General features: G+C 45.0%; 1 protein-coding gene across 1 annotated transcript in view; it reads right to left on the bottom strand.

Annotated features, from left to right (window-relative positions):
• The window catches only part of AXIN2 (axin 2), an 80,502-nt gene that overhangs the window by 42,158 nt on the left and 15,784 nt on the right, over positions 1-22,560 (bottom strand). Inside the window, exon 3 of the mRNA XM_073579749.1 lies at positions 3,102-3,242. Within this exon, the coding sequence (XP_073435850.1) occupies positions 3,102-3,242 (141 nt within the window). The remainder of the gene's footprint in view (positions 1-3,101; positions 3,243-22,560) is intronic.

The raw sequence follows: 22,560 nt of genomic DNA, 5'->3' as shown, positions 1-22,560 counted from the left end.
TGAGGGACCTTGCGGCAGGGCCCATCAGTGTTAAGGGTGATGGGGAGAAGCAAGCTCAAATGCCAGTCTAAAGGCGTTGAGGGACCTCGTGAAGAATCCCATCAGTGGTAATGGTGATGGGGGAGAACCATTCTCAGATGCCAGTCTAGAGGTGTTGAGGGACCTCCCGGAGAAGACCTTCTCCGAGTCCAAGAATGAGAAGGTTTTGTGGGATCCAGGGAGGTTGTGCCGAGTCTCCTATGTCACCTCTAAGGGGGAGGTGTCAGCTCTAATTGTAAACTCTATAAAGCCATTGCTTAAGAAGGGACATGTTCCCATTATACTGAACATATTGGGTTACTTTTAACTTGGAAGTGAAGAGTGCGCACTTCATTCCAATCCCTATTATTATTATTCATTATTATAGCGCCATTTATTCCATGGCTCTTTACCCCTGAAAAAGGGGCATACATAGTACAATAAATATGAACAATACAAGGCTCACACAAAGTACAGAAGGAGAGAGGACCCTGCCCGTGAGTGCTCACAGTCTACAGGGGATGAGTGAGGATACACTAGGAGAGGGTAGAGCTGGTCGTGCGGTGGTTCAGTAGACTTAGGATCACTGCAGGATGTCGGAAGAGGTGGGTCTTCAGGTTCCTTTTGAAGGTTTCTATGGTAGGCGAGAGTCTGATGTGTTGGGGTAGAGAGTTCCAGAGTATGGGGGAAGCACTGGAGAAGTCGTATGCGGTTGCGTGAAGAAGAGATAAGAAGGGAGTAGAGAAGGAGATCTTGAGAGGATCAAAGGTTGCATGTAGGCAAGTACCGGGAGACCATGTCACAGATGTAGGGAGGAGACAGGTTGTGGATGGCTTTGTATGTCATAGTTAGGGTTTTGAACTGGAGCCTCTGGACAATAGGAAGCCAGTGAAGGGCTTGGCAGAGAGGAGAGGCTGGGGAATAACAGGGAGACAGGTGGATAAGGCGGGCAGCACAGTTTAGGATAGATTGGAGTGGTGCTAGGGTGCTAGAGGGGAGGCCAGAGAGTAGGAGGTTGCAATAGTCGAGGTGGGAGATGATGAGGGCATGCACGAGCGTTTTTGCAGTTTCTTGGTCAAGGAATGTACAGATCCGGGAAATATTTTTGAGTTGGAGGAGGTAAGGGCTTAGATATGTGTCTTGAAAGAAAGGGCAGAGTCAAGGATCACCTCGAGGCACCGAGCATGCGGGACTGGGGAAAGTGAACATCCACTGACATTGATGGATAGGTCTGGTGGAGGGGTAGAGTGAGATGGGGGAAATATGATAAATTCTGTTTTGTCCATGTTCAGTTTTAGAAAGCGAGCAGAAAAGAAAGATGAAATAACAGACAGACATTGTGGGATTTTGGTCAGTAAGTAGGTGATATCAGGTCCAGATAGGTAGATCTGCGTGTCATCAGTGTAGAGATAATACTGAAAACCGTGGGATTCTATAAGCTGTCCCAGGCCGATGGAGAAGAGTAGGGGTCCTAGAACTGAGCCTTGGGGAACAACGACAGACAGGGGGCAAGATGAAGAGTTGGTGTTGGAGAGGGAGACACTGAATGTCCGGTCTGTTAGATATGACGAGATCCAGGATAGGGCCAAATCTGTGATGCCAAGAGATGAGAGAATCTGTAACAAGAGAAAATGGTCCACAGTGTCAAAGGCAGAAGACAGGTCCAGGAGAAGGAGGATAGAGTAGTGTCGCTACTGAACTAAGACCTCCCTTGCCATGAACAGGTATTTACAGTAGATCTGGGATCCGTATATACTAGAAGTGACAAATCTATCACCTCCAGAGGTAATCCTTCCTCTCTTCAAAACAATGGACGATTACTGTCAAATGCCCCAGCTCTGGTGTCCTGTTAGGAATATTGTTATTTTGTGACAGGCGTAGGTCCTATAGTTATGGGAGACATTTGTTCAACAGTGTGACAAAGTGGCGAACGTAACGCATTTACTGTGAGGCCTGCCAATCACCGCCAAATCAATTGTGGACAGATGGATGACGTTATACAGGCCATGTTTCCCGTCTGTGGAAAGCTAATTTCTTGATAGAAAATATGGCATTACTATCTCTCGCTTGGGACTTCCAGAGACGAGGATATCCTCAAAATTGCGGGATCTCTTAAGTTTTGGGACCGGAATCACATCTCATTGACCAGCCCCTCGGGGCTCACTAAAGGGGAGGTAAGAGGGGGTCACTTATTTAATAAAAGGAAATATCCAATTATAATCATCCATTTTCCTAATCAGAGCCCTCCTCTCTGCGAAGATCTGCGCCATTTCCATGACATCAGTTTAACTACATTTCTTTCGTTATTCCTTTTTATGCCATGTAATTGTATATATACTGTTTGTTCTCATTTTGAATCATCTTTGTATAAACACTGCCTACCTTTCTGGATTAAATATATAAATTTAATTGCTCTGTTCCTCTTGTTCTGTAAACCGCGCCCTGTAGCCATAAGCTACCTGTACCTGCATCCAATTGGCCTGTATAAATGACTGGTGATGGCAGCGAGTACGTTCTTTTGTTATAGTGGAACTGGCACTGACCGTACTGGAGTATATATACATATATTCCATGCTTTAGAATCCGAGGTGTATACACCATACACCGACTGTGAGCTCCCCAATAACCGGCCTAGTAGTGGGAGCAGCTGCGACCTCGTCCATCACTCAGACAATTGTGTAATTGTCCTGACGATTGGAGGCAGCGGATTGTTGGTTTTTGATGACCTGGAAACACTGAGGATTTCTGTGGGATCCTCTGGCTGGTATGCCTGACAACCGGTGTTAGTCATCTCTCCTGTAAGAGCAGTGTATGCAGTGGACATATGACCCGGGTAGGTGAGCTCTCCAGAAAGAACAGTGTATAGTGGGAGCAGATGATCAGGGAGGGTAATCTCTCTTGTAAGAGCAGTGTATACAGTGATCATATGATCCGGGTGGGTGATCTTTCCGGCAAGAGCAGTGTATACTGTGAGCATATGACCAGGGTGGGTGATCTTTCTTGTAAGAGCAGTGTTTACAGTGATCAGATGATCAGGGTGGGTGATCTTTCCGGTAAGAGCAGATAGATGAGGGGTCACTTACACGCTGCTGTCGGTCATTGACATGGCATCATCTGTCATGGCATCACTGGACACCTCGCTCTCGTTGGCACTGCTGGCCGGAGCAAGCACAAGTCCTGAGCTCACATGGTAAGGACTGATTGCGTAGTTGCCCTGGTAAGACCTTAAAGAGACAGAGGGATCAATCAGTGCTGAGCATACGTATCCTGTGACTGTGTATGTTCTTGCTACATCTGTACTGAGAGGGTGGGCTCTGCTGGTGTGATGTCACAGTGTGTGGTCTACTCTCAACCAATTAGATATCCCCCTACTGATGCTCCTCCCAGAAGGAATCTTCACAGAGAGAGAACTGAAGTCGCATCTCCCTCCTCCCCCGCTAATGAAAGGGAGCAATAATAACTCACTGCTATAAAGTGGGACGTGTAATGTATATAGAGTGAGTGCAGTATACAAGAGCCATGTTATTATATACAGAGGGGTGGAATACGGAGAGTAAGACCCCAAATACTGTACAGAAGGCAGGTGGAGGTGGAGATGCAGGCGGGCAATGTCGCCGTAGAAATATACACTAGGATACGTGGGTGTAACTGCGTCCTGTATATATTATAGAGGGGGTGTAACTGCGTCCTGTATATATTATAGAGGGGGTGTAACTACGTCCTGTATATATTATAGAGGGGGTGTAACTACGTCCTGTATATATTATAGAGGGGGTGTAACTACGTCCTGTATATATTATAGAGGGGGTGTAACTACGTCCTGTATATATTATAGAGGGGGTGTAACTACGTCCTGTATATATTATAGAGGGGGTGTAACTACGTCCTGTATATATTATAGAGGGGGTGTAACTACATCCTGTATATATTATAGAGGGGGTCTAACTGCGTTCTGTATTTATTATAGAGGGGGTCTAACTGCGTCCTGTATATATTATAGAGGGGGTGTAACTGCGTCCTGTATTTATTATAGAGGGGGTGTAACTACGTCCTGTATATATTATAGAGGGGGTCTAACTGCGTCCTGTATATATTATAGAGGGGGTGTAACTACGTCCTGTATGTATTATAGAGGGGGTGTAACTACGTCCTGTATATATTATAGAGGGGGTGTAACTACGTCCTGTATATATTATAGAGGGGGTGTAACTACGTCCTGTATGTATTATAGAGGGGGTGTAACTACGTCCTGTATATATTATAGAGGGGGTGTAACTACGTCCTGTATATATTATAGAGGGGGTGTAACTGCGTCCTGTATATATTATAGAGGGGGATGTAACTACATCCTGTATATATTATAGAGGGGGTGTAACTACGTCCTGTATATATTATAGAGGGGATGTAACTACGTCCTGTATGTATTATAGAGGGGGTGTAACTACGTCCTGTATATATTATAGAGGGGGTGTAACTACGTCCTGTATATATTATAGAGGGGGTGTAACTACGTCCTGTATGTATTATAGAGGGGGTGTAACTACGTCCTGTATGTATTATAGAGGGGGTGTAACTACGTCCTGTATTTATTATAGAGGGGGTCTAACTGCGTCCTGTATATATTATAGAGGGGGTGTAACTACGTCCTGTATATATTATAGAGGGGGATGTAACTACATCCTGTATATATTATAGAGGGGGTGTAACTACGTCCTGTATATATTATAGAGGGGGTGTAACTGCGTCCTGTATATATTATAGAGGGGGTGTAACTACATCCTGTATATATTATAGAGGGGGTGTAACTACATCCTGTATATATTATAGAGGGGGTGTAACTACATCCTGTATATATTATAGAGGGGGATGTAATTACGTCCTGTATATATTATAGAGGGGGTGTAACTACGTCCTGTATATATTATAGAGGGGGTGTAACTACATCCTGTATATATTATAGAGGGGGTCTAACTACATCCTGTATATATTATAGAGGGGGTCTAACTACGTCCTGTATATATTATAGAGGGGGTGTAACTGCGTCCTGTATTTATTATAGAGGGGATGTAACTACATCCTGTATATATTATAGAGGGGGTGTAACTACGTCCTGTATGTATTATAGAGGGGGTGTAACTGCGTCCTGTATATATTATAGAGGGGGTGTAACTGCGTCCTGTATATATTATAGAGGGGGTGTAACTACATCCTGTATATGGGGGTGTAACTGCGTCCTGTATATATTATAGAGGGGATGTAACTACGTCCTGTATATATTATAGAGGGGGTGTAACTACGTCCTGTATATATTATAGAGGGGGTGTAACTACGTCCTGTATGTATTATAGAGGGGGTGTAACTACGTCCTGTATATATTATAGAGGGGGTGTAACTACGTCCTGTATATATTATTGAGGGGATGTAACTACGTCCAGTATATATTATAGAGGGGGTGTAACTACGTCCTGTATTTATTATAGAGGGGATGTAACTACGTCCTGTATATATTATAGAGGGGGTGTAACTACGTCCTGTATATATTATAGAGGGGGTGTAACTACATCCTGTATATATTATAGAGGGGGATGCAACTACATCCTGTATATATTATAGAGGGGGTGTAACTACGTCCTGTATATATTATAGAGGGGGTGTAACTACGTCCTGTATATATTATAGAGGGGGTGTAACTACATCCTGTATATATTATAGAGGGGGTGTAACTACGTCCTGTATATATTATAGAGGGGGTGTAACTACATCCTGTATATATTATAGAGGGGGTGTAACTACATCCTGTATATATTATAGAGGGGGATGTAACTACGTCCTGTATATATTATAGAGGGGGTGTAACTACGTCCTGTATATATTATAGAGGGGGTGTAACTACGTCCTGTATATATTATAGAGGGGGTGTAACTACATCCTGTATATATTAAAGAGGGGGTGTAACTACGTCCTGTATATATTATAGAGGGGATGTAACTACATCCTGTATATATTATAGAGGGGATGTAACTACATCCTGTATATATTATAGAGGGGGTGTAACTACGTCCTGTATATATTATAGAGGGGGTGTAACTACGTCCTGTATATATTATAGAGGGGATGTAATTACGTCCTGTATATATTATAGAGGGGGTGTAACTACATCCTGTATATATTATAGAGGGGGTGGAACTACATCCTGTATATATTATAGAGGGGGTCTAACTACGTCCTGTATATATTATAGAGGGGGTGTAACTGCGTCCTGTATTATAGAGGGGATGTAACTACATCCTGTATATATTATAGAGGGGATGTAATTACGTCCTGTATATATTATAGAGGGGGTGTAACTACATCCTGTATATATTATAGAGGGGGTCTAACTACGTCCTGTATATATTATAGAGGGGGTGTAACTACGTCCTGTATATATTATAGAGGGGGTGTAACTACGTCCTGTATATATTATAGAGGGGGTGTAACTACATCCTGTATATATTATAGAGAGGGTCTAACTACGTCCTGTATATATTATAGAGGGGATGTAACTACATCCTGTATATATTATAGAGGGGGTGTAACTACGTCCTGTATATATTATAGAGGGGATGTAACTACATCCTGTATATATTATAGAGGGGGATGTAACTACGTCCTGTATATATTATAGAGGGGGTGTAACTACGTCCTGTATATATTATAGAGGGGGTGTAACTACATCCTGTATATATTACAGAGGGGATGTAACTACGTCCTGTATATATTATAGAGGGGGTGTAACTACATCCTGTATATATTATAGAGGGGGTGTAACTACATCCTGTATATATTACAGAGGGGATGTAACTACGTCCTGTATATATTATAGAGGGGGTGTAACTACATCCTGTATATATTATAGAGGGGGTCTAACTACGTCCTGTATATATTATAGAGGGGGTCTAACTACGTCCTGTATATATTATAGAGGGGGTGTAACTACATCCTGTATATATTATAGAGGGGGTCTAACTACGTCCTGTATATATTATAGAGGGGGTCTAACTACGTCCTGTATATATTATAGAGGGGGTGTAACTACATCCTGTATATATTATAGAGGGGATGTAACTACGTCCTGTATATATTATAGAGGGGGTGTAACTACATCCTGTATATATTATAGAGGGGGTCTAACTACGTCCTGTATATATTATAGAGGGGGTGTAACTACGTCCTGTATATATTATAGAGGGGATGTAACTACATCCTGTATATATTACAGAGGGGATGTAACTACGTCCTGTATATATTATAGAGGGGGTGTAACTACGTCCTGTATATATTATAGAGGGGGTGTAACTACATCCTGTATATATTATAGAGAGGGTCTAACTACGTCCTGTATATATTATAGAGGGGGTGTAACTACATCCTGTATATATTATAGAGAGGGTCTAACTACGTCCTGTATATATTATAGAGGGGGTGTAACTACATCCTGTATATATTACAGAGGGGATGTAACTACGTCCTGTATATATTATAGAGGGGGTGTAACTACATCCTGTATATATTATAGAGGGGGTCTAACTACGTCCTGTATATATTATAGAGAGGGTCTAACTACGTCCTGTATATATTATAGAGGGGGTGTAACTACGTCCTGTATATATTATAGAGGGGATGTAACTACATCCTGTATATATTATAGAGGGGATGTAACTACGTCCTGTATATATTATAGAAGGGGTGTAACTACATCCTGTATATATTATAGAGGGGGTCTACCTACGTCCTGTATATATTATAGAGGGGGTGTAACTGCGTCCTGTATTTATTATAGAGGGGATGTAACTACATCCTGTATATATTATAGAGGGGATGTAACTACGTCCTGTATATATTATAGAGGGGGTGTAACTACATCCTGTATATATTATAGAGGGGGTCTAACTGCGTCCTGTATATATTATAGAGGGGGTCTAACTGCGTCCTGTATATATTATAGAGGGGGTGTAACTACGTCCTGTATGTATTATAGAGGGGGTGTAACTGCGTCCTGTATATATTATAGAGGGGGTGTAACTGCGTCCTGTATATATTATAGAGGGGGTGTAACTACATCCTGTATATATTATAGAGGGGATGTAACTACGTCCTGTATATATTATAGAGGGGATGTAACTACATCCTGTATATATTACAGAGGGGGTGTAACTGCGTCCTGTATTTATTATAGAGGGGATGTAACTACATCCTGTATATATTATAGAGGGGGTGTAACTACGTCCTGTATATATTATAGAGTGGGTGTAACTACATCCTGTATATATTATAGAGGGGATGTAACTACGTCCTGTATATATTATAGAGGGGATGTAACTACGTCCTGTATATATTATAGAGGGGGTGTAACTACGTCCTGTATATATTATAGAGGGGATGTAACTACGTCCTGTATATATTATAGAGGGGATGTAACTACGTCCTGTATATATTATAGAGGGGATGTAACTACATCCTGTATATATTACAGAGGGGATGTAACTACGTCCTGTATATATTATAGAGGGGGTGTAACTACATCCTGTATATATTATAGAGGGGGTGTAACTACATCCTGTATATATTATAGAGGGGGTCTAACTACGTCCTGTATATATTATAGAGGGGGTGTAACTACATCCTGTATATATTATAGAGGGGGATGCAACTACATCCTGTATATATTATAGAGGGGGTGTAACTGCGTCCTGTATTTATTATAGAGGGGATGTAACTACGTCCTGTATATATTATAGAGGGGATGTAACTACGTCCTGTATATATTATAGAGGGGATGTAACTACGTCCTGTATATATTATAGAGGGGGTGTAACTACGTCCTGTATATATTATAGAGGGGGTGTAACTACGTCCTGTATATATTATAGAGGGGGTGTAACTACGTCCTGTATATATTATAGAGGGGGTGTAACTACATCCTGTATATATTATAGAGGGGGATGCAACTACATCCTGTATATATTATAGAGGGGGTGTAACTACGTCCTGTATATATTATAGAGGGGGTGTAACTACGTCCTGTATATATTATAGAGGGGGTGTAACTACATCCTGTATATATTATAGAGGGGGTGTAACTACGTCCTGTATATATTATAGAGGGGGTGTAACTACGTCCTGTATATATTATAGAGGGGGTGTAACTACGTCCTGTATATATTATAGAGGGGGTGTAACTACGTCCTGTATATATTATAGAGGGGGTGTAACTACGTCCTGTATATATTATAGAGGGGATGTAACTACGTCCTGTATATATTATAGAGGGGGTGTAACTACATCCTGTATATATTATAGAGGGGGTGTAACTACGTCCTGTATATATTATAGAGGGGGTGTAACTACGTCCTGTATATATTATAGAGGGGGTGTAACTACATCCTGTATATATTATAGAGGGGGTGTAACTACGTCCTGTATATATTATAGAGGGGGTGTAACTACGTCCTGTATATATTATAGAGGGGGTGTAACTACGTCCTGTATATATTATAGAGGGGGTGTAACTACGTCCTGTATATATTATAGAGGGGGTGTAACTGCGTCCTGTATATATTATAGAGGGGGTGTAACTGCGTCCTGTATATATTATAGAGGGGGTGTAACTACATCCTGTATATATTATAGAGGGGGTGTAACTACATCCTGTATATATTATAGAGGGGGTGTAACTACGTCCTGTATATATTATAGAGGGGGTGTAACTGCGTCCTGTATATATTATAGAGGGGGTGTAACTACATCCTGTATATATTATAGAGGGGGTGTAACTACATCCTGTATATATTATAGAGGGGGTCTAACTACGTCCTGTATATATTATAGAGGGGGTGTAACTGCGTCCTGTATTTATTATAGAGGGGATGTAACTACGTCCTGTATATATTATAGAGGGGGTGTAACTACGTCCTGTATATATTATAGAGGGGGTGTAACTACATCCTGTATATATTATAGAGGGGGATGCAACTACATCCTGTATATATTATAGAGGGGGTGTAACTACGTCCTGTATATATTATAGAGGGGGTGTAACTACGTCCTGTATATATTATAGAGGGGGTGTAACTACATCCTGTATATATTATAGAGGGGGTGTAACTACGTCCTGTATATATTATAGAGGGGGTGTAACTACTGTGACGAACAGCCCACCGCCGTTCGTCCACTTACGGGCGACACTAACGGGAGTCCCGCTGCCACCAAAACGCGACGGACAGCGGACCCTGTGTCACCACTATGTCACAGTCCCACCACTGACACGGGTGTATCAGCGGACGGAGGGGCGTGACACAATGCCGGCACACGGCTATCACAGGCGCAGTGGGGCTTATCTTAGTTATCCCAACACTGGCACCATGTGACCAAAAATATCCAGCAAGCTAATCTCGCTCTACAATTTGCCGCAGGGGGAGTTTAATTTGGATGCCCCACCACTGCTATCAATCTTCCAAGTACTGCGGGGATTTATGTATATCCCACTTTCTCAGTTCCACTTTGGAACTCGCAGCTCTCCGGCGCCCCCCTTACCCTCAGGTCAGTCAGGGAACTGCACCTAGGATAATTAGTCGCCGGACGGGCTGCCTGTTGTGAACCGGCAATTAGGCTTCTGCAGTAAGGGAATTATCAATGCTGTGGCTGAAGCCCCTTACTCAGCAATATAAGACCCTTCTAGACTGCCAGCAAGCCGTAATAGCCGTACACAACACGCTGCCACCAGTCACGGTTACTTAATTCACAGTGTTAAATTAAGAGGGTCCGTGGCAAACCCCTTGAATTAGTAGCGATTATCTATCAAAGGCGTATAGTTCGATTCTTAGAGCATGGAGACAGATCTAAATAATTTCATTTATTTTCCGAAAGAGGACAGTGATTACAGATAAAAGTTGCTATAAAATTGAGACATAAAATATGTACAGTACAGGTATAAAATAAAAGTGGAGAAAACAAAGAGATTACACTCACAGTTCCATATTGTTCCTTAGGCAGACCATGCGGCTAAGGTGGGTGGAGGCGGAGCTGCACTTCTCCGCTCATTGGGGTCCTTCTAGCACGACGACTTGAGCTGTTCTGAGCTGGTTTGCCCAGGAAATGCCTTATAGACTTTCCTATGTGACATCACAGAGAGGTGCATTCTGGGTTGATCCCACCTCTCTTATCCAAGTTATGTTTTGGCTACAAAACTTAGATTAGCTATAACTTTATGGGAGAAGCTGGTATGGACTCATCAGTGGTATCATGTTTCCCAGCGTAATGAGCCCATCAAGAAAACATCAAACATCTATGCGATATGACCGTCCATTTGGGCGCAAATCCTATCTCATGTTCTGGACAGGGTAGAACTTTGAAACATACGCGGTCTCGAAGCTGGGACCGCTCAGGTTACAAAAATATGATTTTCATATCTCTAGGGTATTTGGTTCTTATGGTATAGTCTCTCATAGTTTTATTCGTTTCAAACAAAGAAGTTTTTCCCGCTCTGAAGAGGAGAGAAGGCAAATGGTGTGAGGAAGATGGTCTAGCTAATTAACATTCCTGCTCTTCCAGAGGAAGTGGCAGGGTTGATAAAACCTGGGGGGAAGGAATTCCTACTACTGAGAGTTTACAATGTCCTAGGATGGAGGATTTGTTAGCACATTGCAACAGAAAACATATCTTGCAGACATGGTACATCACACCTCCCCCCTTAAGAGGGCGCTAAGGAGGCATTACCTCTCGGTAATCGGCCATGCGCACCTCAGCGGGTTCGCCCCGGCGGGACAACCCATCGGCATTGCCGTTTTCACTGCCCTTCCTGTGTTTTACAGTAAAATCGTACTGTTGAAGGGCAAGGCTCCAGCGGAGCAATCTTCCATTGGTTCCCGACACGGTGTGCAACCAGCTCAGTGGGTTGTGGTCGGTTACCACCGTGAAGGCGCGCCCATACAGGTAGGGCTGCAAACGCTGCAGTGCCCACACCATGGCCAGACACTCCTTCTCGATGGTCGAGTATGCCACTTCCCTCGGCAAAAGTTTCCGGCTCAGGTACAACACGGGGTGCTCTTGGTCCCCCGAGTCGACCTGGCTAAGCACAGCACCGAGGCCAAACTCGCTGGTGTCGGTCTGTACCAGAAACGGGCGACTGCTGTCGACTGCTCTCAACACTGGAGAGTTGCACAGGGCTGCTTTCAAAGCTTGGAAAGCCGCCTCACAGTCATCTGTCCAGTTGACTGTTTGGGGTAGCCTCTGCTTGGTGAGGTCAGTCAAGGGTTTGGCAAGGGCGCTATAGTCCTGTACGAACCGCCTATAGTACCCTGCAGTGCCCAAGAAGGACTTCACCTGTTTCTTGGTCCTGGGGGTGGGCCAGGACACGATTGCGTCCACTTTTTCTGGCTCCGGACTCATGGAACCCCCGCCTACCCGGTGCCCCAGGTAGTGGACCTCGCGCATGCCTATCTGGCACTTCCCCGGCTTGATGGTCAGGCCTGCCTGGTGAAGACGCTTGAGCACCTCCTGGAGGTGCTGAAGGTGTTCCTCCCAGGTGGAACTGAAGACGGCAATATCGTCTAAGTACGCCACTGCGTACTCCTCCAGTCCCCGAAGCAGGTGGTTGACCATCCGCTGGAAAGTGGCAGGGGCATTCTTCATGCCGAAGGGCATGACCGTGGACTCGTACAGTCCAAAGGGGGTGATAAAGGCGGATTTCTCCTGCGCCTCAGGGCTCAGGGGAATCTGCCAGTATCCCCGACTCAAATCCATGATGGATATGTAGTTGGCGTTTGTCAACCGCTCGAGCAGATCCTCGATGCGCGGCATCGGGTGGGCATCAGAGGTTGTGATGGCGTTGAGCCCCCTGTAGTCCACGCAGAACCGGGTGGTTCGATCCTTTTTAGGCACGAGGACTACAGGTGAAGCCCACGCACCTTTTGACCGTCGAATCACTCCCAGCCTTAACATCTCATCGACCTCTTGGCGCATGACTTGTTGCACCGTTTCAGAGATCCGATAAGGTGTTCGCCGTAATGGGGCATGATTCCCGGTGTCCACCTCATGAACCGCTAACTCCGTCCTCCCAGGACGGTTGGTGAACACGGGCCGGAAGAGTTCCAGGGTGGCCATCAACTGCAACCGCTGGGACACGGTGAGCGAACCACTTATCTCCATGTCCTCAATGGACCCATTGGCCTTGGCCTGGGCCAGCATGTCCAGGAGGGAATCTTCCTCCCCATCCTCTGGCAGATTGCAGACCGGTAGGATGCAAGCTTCACGTTCGTAGTGCGCCTTCAGCATGTTGACGTGAAAGGCCTTGCGCCTACCCCGAGCATGGTCAAGCGTGACCACGTAGGTGACCGGGTTGAGCTGTTGGTGGACGACGTACGGGCCTTCCCAGGCTGCCTGAAGCTTATCCGTTGGTACCGGGACCAACACCCACACCTTTTGACCCACCTGGTAGGTCCGCTCCCGGGCGTTCTGGTCGTACCAGCGCTTCTGGTCAGCCTGAGCCTGCGTCATGTTGTCATGCACCAACTGCGTCAAGGTCTGCATCTTGTCACGGAAGCGCATGACATAATCCACGATGGACACTTCTGTGGGGTTTGGCTCATCTTCCCAGGATTCTCTTATCAACCCAAGGGGTCCCCGGACTCGCCTGCCATACAGGAGCTCGAAGGGGGAGAACCCGGTCGAAGCCTGCGGAACTTCTCTGTAAGCGAACAGCAGGTGTGGGAGGTACCGCTCCCAGTCGCGCCCTTGGGTCTCAACCAGTATGCGGAGCATCTGTTTGAGGGTACCGTTGAAACGTTCACACAAACCGTTAGTCTGTGGGTGATACGGACTCGATACCAGCTGCGTCACCTGCATTTTCTCACAGAGAGCCTCCATTAGGCGAGACATGAATTGGGGCCCTTGATCGGTAAGCATCTCCCTGGGAAATCCTACTCTCGAAAAGATGGTCACCAGTGCGTCAGCCACCTTATCTGCCCTGGTTGAAGACAGAGCTACTGCCTCTGGGTACCGGGTAGCGTAGTCTACCACGGTGAGAATGTATCGCTTTCCGGAGCTGCTGGGGACGGACAGCGGTCCTACAATGTCCACCGCGATTCTCTGGAAAGGCTCCTCTATCACCGGCAAAGGAATAAGGGGAGCCTTAAGAGCAGGCCCCGCCTTACCCACTTTTTGACAGGTGGCACAGGAGCGGCAGTAGTGTGTTACATCTGTCCCCATCTTGGGCCAATAGAAGTGTTGAGACAGCCGTGCCTTTGTTTTGCTGATCCCCAGGTGTCCAGCGAGTGGAATCTCATGGGCAATCCGCAACAACTCAGTTCTGAACTGATAGGGGACGACCAGCTGTCTTTCCCTCAACCACTCCTTTTTAGGATCTCCGGGTACTGTCTCCCGGTACAACCTTCCTCGTTCCCAGAACACCCTCTCCTTATCAGACTTGGAGGTGGGCGTCTCGGCGAGACCTCTCAATTTCTCCAGGCTGGCATCTGAGTGCAGAGCAGCCTGGAACTCCATGCTGGAGGCTGCCAGAAGTGACGTCAGGGTACCTCCTTTACTGGGACCCTCTGGAACCGGCTCTGGGTTCACCTCTGGTTCAGTCTCTCCTGTAGCAGCAGAGGGTCCAGAAGACAGTGCGTTACCTGCGATCTGGGCACTCTGACTGCGTGTGACAGCTGCTATGTATGCTGTCTCCCTGGGGATTTCTTCAGACCCACCAGCTGGTGCTGCCCTGGGCTCTACCTCCCCATCCACCCCCAACACTTCAGGAGCAGTGCTACTTATGGGCCAGTTACCTTCCTCGGTGGCACTGGTCAGCTGCATGGCATTACCTTCCTCATGGTCCCCATGCACCTCCCCATTTCCTTGAGCACCGTTGCTTACTCCTGCCAGGGGTTCCTCAGCCGTCTCACTCCGCAGAGTGACGGGGCTGAGCACTTCGGTACCTGTGGACACATCTACCGCTTCAAAGAAAGGGTTAACGGGTTCAGTCGGCACAGATACATCAACATCATCATCATCCTTCCTAGGAGAAGAATGGTTATCAGTTTGCTTTGGTACATTCACATCAGCATCAGCATCGTACCTGGGGAAAGAATGGTTGTTAGTTGCATCATTACTCATCAAGGCATTAGCAGGTAACACATTCAGTTTCCCATCATCAACATAATCAGGGTTAACGTTACCCTTATTATCAGTTTGGGGAAGGGTGTCAGGGACATAGTATGCAACCATCCTCCCCAAGTCAGTCCCCAATAAAACATCAGTGGGCAAATTTTCAGACACTCCCACCTCCCTCAACCCGCTCCCGGCACCCCAGTCAAGAAAAACTCGTGCCACTGGCAAGGGACAACGGGTGCCTCCAATCCCGGTGACAGTCAGGGTTTTCCCCTCAACAAACTCTTCAGGGGCCGCCAGTCCAGGACGGATGAGGGTTCGTTCAGCCCCGGTGTCCTTGAGGCCTGTAGCAAGACGGGCCCCCACCTGAACAGGTTGAACGTTGTCGTCAGCCCTCCCAACCACACCTCCCACCAAAAGAACAGAGGCATTGGGCCCGGGGGCCTTGGCTGGGGGGTTCTTCGGCCTGTTCGGACAGGTGTAAAAGAAGTGACCAGGCCGCTGGCAGTGGTGACACAGGCGACTGTCAGTAGCCGGCCTGTTGTTGGCAACAGGGACAGGGCCTCCGGAGGGACGGCTAGCTGGGGCATTGGGGTTGGTTGCTGGCTTACCCCCTTTCCAGCTGGTGGCGACTGGCCTCCGCGTCTCGGGCTTCCGGTTGGCCTCGTGGTTGTCGGCGATCTGCGCCGCTTTGTCCGCGTTCGTTGGTTCGCGGTCCAGGATGAACTGTCGGACCTCAGCTGGGCAGAGATGCAGGAACTGGTCTTTGATCATCAGGTCCCGTAGCTGCTCAAAGGTTTCAACGGACAGTCCATGGATCCACTGGTCAAAGTGGGTCCTGAGTCCTTGCACCACATCACTGTAGCTATCGTGTGGGCCACGTTGGAGGTGTCGGAACTTCTTTCGGTATACCTCAGGTGTCAGCCGGTATTTGGCGATCAGCGCCTGCTTTATGGCGTCATAGTCATCATCGGCTTCTGGCGGAAGAGAAGCAAATGCCTCCAGGGCTTTGCCTTTTAGCCCTGGGGTCAAGTACCTTGCCCATTGGTCTCTAGGCAGCTGGTACTGTCTGCAGGCTTTCTCAAAGGCTCGCAGAAATGTGTCCAAGTCCCCATCCTTTTCCATCACGGGAAAATGCTCTGGCCGGGGTTTAGGAGTCTGGACGCTGCTGGGCTCACGGCTTCGGGCTGTGAGGGCATTCCCACCCCGCTGGAGTACCTCCAGTTCATGGGCCCTCTGCGCCTGGCGCTCGGCTCTCTCAGCCTCAGCTTGGCGCTCAGCTCTCTCCGCCTGGCGCTCGGCTCGCTGCTCTGCTCTCTCTCGAGCTTGCTGGATCAGCCTCACCCGCCCATCACTGTCTTCGGCGGGGAGTTCGTCCAAGGCCATTTGCAGATAGGGGTCCACCCCGTTCTGGTTGAATGTGGGGCCAGCGCTCAGGAGTGGAGCCTCTGCTGCAGCCCCATTGCAACTTGGGCCAACTTCTGCGCTCGCTGGATTCTGGTCGTTGTCCAGCTGCACTAGAGCCGCGATCATTTGAGCTCTGTTTTTGTTCGTGGCGTCAAGGCCTTGGTACGTGCATAACGCAGCAAGAACTTCCTTTGTCTGCCGGGTGTACCAAGGTTCTCCTTTTGCCGCCATGGTTGCCAAATAAAAGATAGAAAAAGAAAAACGAAGAAACGGGAGGGGGATACTTGCAAGTACACACTAATGTCTCAGGACTAGTAACCACTGAGTCTGTTCTCCAAAACCTATGATGCAGGATTCCCGCAGGAACCGTGCAGGTTTTTAGTGAGAGGAATGATTGCTCAAACCAAATCACTAATGCTCTAGGATTATCCCACCGCGCTGCCACCAATATGTGACGAACAGCCCACCGCCGTTCGTCCACTTACGGGCGACACTAACGGGAGTCCCGCTGCCACCAAAACGCGACGGACAGCGGACCCTGTGTCACCACTATGTCACAGTCCCACCACTGACACGGGTGTATCAGCGGACGGAGGGGCGTGACACAATGCCGGCACACGGCTATCACAGGCGCAGTGGGGCTTATCTTAGTTATCCCAACACTGGCACCATGTGACCAAAAATATCCAGCAAGCTAATCTCACTCTACAATTTGCGACAGGGGGAGTTTAATTTGGATGCCCCACCACTGCTATCAATCTTCCAAGTACTGCGGGGATTTATGTATATCCCACTTTCTCAGTTCCACTTTGGAACTCGCAGCTCTCCGGCGCCCCCCTTACCCTCAGGTCAGTCAGGGAACTGCACCTAGGATAATTAGTCGCCGGACGGGCTGCCTGTTGTGAACCGGCAATTAGGCTTCTGCAGTAAGGGAATTATCAATGCTGTGGCTGAAGCCCCTTACTCAGCAATATAAGACCCTTCTAGACTGCCAGCAAGCCGTAATAGCCGTACACAACGCGCTGCCACCAGTCACGGTTACTTAATTCACAGTGTTAAATTAAGAGGGTCCGTGGCAAACCCCTTGAATTAGTAGCGATTATCTATCAAAGGCGTATAGTTCGATTCTTAGAGCATGGAGACAGATCTAAATAATTTCATTTATTTTCCGAAAGAGGACAGTGATTACAGATAAAAGTTGCTATAAAATTGAGACATAAAATATGTACAGTACAGGTATAAAATAAAAGTGGAGAAAACAAAGAGATTACACTCACAGTTCCATATTGTTCCTTAGGCAGACCATGCGGCTAAGGTGGGTGGAGGCGGAGCTGCACTTCTCCGCTCATTGGGGTCCTTCTAGCACGACGACTTGAGCTGTTCTGAGCTGGTTTGCCCAGGAAATGCCTTATAGACTTTCCTATGTGACATCACAGAGAGGTGCATTCTGGGTTGATCCCACCTCTCTTATCCAAGTTATGTTTTGGCTACAAAACTTAGATTAGCTATAACTTTATGGGAGAAGCTGGTATGGACTCATCAGTGGTATCATGTTTCCCAGCGTAATGAGCCCATCAAGAAAACATCAAACATCTATGCGATATGACCGTCCATTTGGGCGCAAATCCTATCTCATGTTCTGGACAGGGTAGAACTTCGAAACACACGCGGTCTCGAAGCTGGGACCGCTCAGGTTACAAAAATATGATTTTCATATCTCTAGGGTATTTGGTTCTTATGGTATAGTCTCTCATAGTTTTATTCGTTTCAAACAAAGAAGTTTTTCCCGCTCTGAAGAGGAGAGAAGGCAAATGGTGTGAGGAAGATGGTCTAGCTAATTAACATTCCTGCTCTTCCAGAGGAAGTGGCAGGGTTGATAAAACCTGGGGGGAAGGAATTCCTACTACTGAGAGTTTACAATGTTAGCACATTGCAACAGAAAACATATCTTGCAGACATGGTACATCACAACTACGTCCTGTATATATTATAGAGGGGGTGTAACTACGTCCTGTATATATTATAGAGGGGGTGTAACTACGTCCTGTATATATTATAGAGGGGGTATAACTACATCCTGTATATATTATAGAGGGGGTGTAACTACGTCCTGTATTTATTATAGAGGGGATGTAACTACATCCTGTATATATTATAGAGGGGGTGTAACTGCGTCCTGTATATATTATAGAGGGGGTGTAACTACGTCCTGTATATATTATAGAGGGGGATGTAACTACGTCCTGTATATATTATAGAGGGGGTGTAACTACGTCCTGTATATATTATAGAGGGGGTGTAACTACATCCTGTATATATTAAAGAGGGGGTGTAACTGCGTCCTGTATATATTATAGAGGGGGTGTAACTACATCCTGTATATATTATAGAGGGGGATGTAACTACGTCCTGTATATATTATAGAGGGGGTGTAACTACGTCCTGTATATATTATAGAGGGGGTGTAACTACATCCTGTATATATTATAGAGGGGGTGTAACTACGTCCTGTATATATTATAGAGGGGGTGTAACTGCGTCCTGTATATATTATAGAGGGGATGTAACTACATCCTGTATATATTATAGAGGGGATGTAACTACATCCTGTATATATTATAGAGGGGGTGTAACTACATCCTGTATATATTAAAGAGGGGGTGTAACTGCGTCCTGTATATATTATAGAGGGGGTGTAACTACGTCCTGTATATATTATAGAGGGGGATGTAACTACGTCCTGTATATATTATAGAGGGGGTGTAACTACATCCTGTATATATTAAAGAGGGGGTGTAACTGCGTCCTGTATATATTATAGAGGGGGTGTAACTACGTCCTGTATATATTATAGAGGGGGATGTAACTACGTCCTGTATATATTATAGAGGGGGTGTAACTACGTCCTGTATATATTATAGAGGGGGTGTAACTACGTCCTGTATATATTATAGAGGGGATGTAACTACATCCTGTATATATTATAGAGGGGATGTAACTACGTCCTGTATATATTATAGAGGGGATGTAACTACATCCTGTATATATTATAGAGGGGGATGTAACTACGTCCTGTATATATTATAGAGGGGATGTAACTACATCCTGTATATATTATAGAGGGGGTGTAACTACGTCCTGTATATATTATAGAGGGGATGTAACTACATCCTGTATATATTATAGAGGGGGATGTAACTACGTCCTGTATATATTATAGAGGGGGTGTAACTACGTCCTGTATATATTATAGAGGGGGTGTAACTACGTCCTGTATATATTATAGAGGGGATGTAACTACATCCTGTATATATTATAGAGGGGGTGTAACTACGTCCTGTATATATTATAGAGGGGGATGTAACTACGTCCTGTATATATTATAGAGGGGGTGTAACTACATCCTGTATATATTATAGAGGGGGTGTAACTACGTCCTGTATATATTATAGAGGGGGTGTAACTACATCCTGTATATATTATAGAGGGGGTGTAACTACGTCCTGTATATATTATAGAGGGGGTGTAACTACATCCTGTATATATTATAGAGGGGGTCTAACTACGTCCTGTATATATTATAGAGGGGGTGTAACTGCGTCCTGTATTTATTATAGAGGGGATGTAACTACATCCTGTATATATTATAGAGGGGGTGTAACTACGTCCTGTATGTATTATAGAGGGGGTGTAACTGCGTCCTGTATATATTATAGAGGGGGTGTAACTGCGTCCTGTATATATTATAGAGGGGGTGTAACTACATCCTGTATATGGGGGTGTAACTGCGTCCTGTATATATTATAGAGGGGATGTAACTACGTCCTGTATATAATATAGAGGGGGTGTAACTACGTCCTGTATGTATTATAGAGGGGGTGTAACTACGTCCTGTATATATTATAGAGGGGGTGTAACTACGTCCTGTATATATTATAGAGGGGATGTAACTACGTCCAGTATATATTATAGAGGGGGTGTAACTACATCCTGTATATATTATAGAGGGGGTGTAACTACGTCCTGTATGTATTATAGAGGGGGTGTAACTACATCCTGTATATATTATAGAGGGGGTGTAACTACATCCTGTATATATTATAGAGGGGGTGTAACTACGTCCTGTATATATTATAGAGGGGGTGTAACTACGTCCTGTATATATTATAGAGGGGGTGTAACTACGTCCTGTATATATTATAGAGGGGGTGTAACTACATCCTGTATATATTATAGAGGGGGATGCAACTACATCCTGTATATATTATAGAGGGGGTGTAACTACATCCTGTATATATTATAGAGGGGATGTAACTACATCCTGTATATATTATAGAGGGGGTGTAACTACATCCTGTATATATTATAGAGGGGGATGTAACTACGTCCTGTATGTATTATAGAGGGGGTGTAACTACATCCTGTATATATTATAGAGGGGGTGTAACTACATCCTGTATATATTATAGAGGGGGTGTAACTACGTCCTGTATATATTATAGAGGGGGTGTAACTACGTCCTGTATATATTATAGAGGGGGTGTAACTACGTCCTGTATATATTATAGAGGGGGTGTAACTACATCCTGTATATATTATAGAGGGGGATGCAACTACATCCTGTATATATTATAGAGGGGGTGTAACTACATCCTGTATATATTATAGAGGGGATGTAACTACATCCTGTATATATTATAGAGGGGGTGTAACTACATCCTGTATATATTATAGAGGGGGATGTAACTACGTCCTGTATATATTATAGAGGGGGATGCAACTACATCCTGTATATATTATAGAGGGGGTGTAACTACATCCTGTATATATTATAGAGGGGGTGTAACTGCGTCCTGTATATATTATAGAGGGGATGTAACTACATCCTGTATATATTATAGAGGGGGTGTAACTACATCCTGTATATATTATAGAGGGGGATGTAACTACGTCCTGTATATATTATAGAGGGGGTGTAACTACATCCTGTATATATTATAAAGGGGGTGTAACTACATCCTGTATATATTATAGAGGGGGATGTAACTACATCCTGTATATATTATAGAGGGGGTGTAACTACATCCTGTATATATTATAGAGGGGGTGTAACTACATCCTGTATATATTATAGAGGGGGTGTAACTACATCCTGTATATATTATGGAGGGGGTGTAACTACGTCCTGTATATATTATAGAGGGGATGTAACTACATCCTGTATATATTATAGAGGGGGTGTAACTACATCCTGTATATATTATAGAGGGGGTGTAACTACATCCTGTATATATTATAGAGGGGGTGTAACTGCGTCCTGTATATATTATAGAGGGGATGTAACTACATCCTGTATATATTATAGAGGGGGTGTAACTACATCCTGTATATATTATAGAGGGGGTGTAACTACATCCTGTATATATTATAGAGGGGGTGTAACTACATCCTGTATATATTATAGAGGGGGTGTAACTACATCCTGTATATATTATAGAGGGGGTGTAACTACATCCTGTATATATTATAGAGGGGGTGTAACTACATCCTGTATATATTATAGAGGGGGTGTAACTGCGTCCTGTATATATTATAGAGGGGATGTAACTACATCCTGTATATATTATAGAGGGGGTGTAACTACATCCTGTATATATTATAGAGGGGGATGTAACTACGTCCTGTATATATTATAGAGGGGGTGTAACTACATCCTGTATATATTATAAAGGGGGTGTAACTACATCCTGTATATATTATAGAGGGGGATGTAACTACATCCTGTATATATTATAGAGGGGGTGTAACTGCATCCTGTATTTATTATAGAGGGGGTGTAACTACATCCTGTATATATTATAGAGGGGGTGTAACTACATCCTGTATATATTATAGAGGGGGTGTAACTACGTCCTGTATATATTATAGAGGGGGTGTAACTACGTCCTGTGTATATTATAGAGGGGGTGTAACTACATCCTGTATATATTATAG

This window comes from Dendrobates tinctorius, unplaced genomic scaffold, assembly GCF_039654945.1.
Source record: "Dendrobates tinctorius isolate UK_male_01 unplaced genomic scaffold, ASM3965494v1 ptg000063l, whole genome shotgun sequence".
Taxonomy (NCBI): domain Eukaryota; kingdom Metazoa; phylum Chordata; class Amphibia; order Anura; family Dendrobatidae; genus Dendrobates; species Dendrobates tinctorius.
The sequence above is the reverse complement of the archived record's forward strand: the minus strand, read 5'-3'. Positions and strand labels throughout refer to the sequence as shown.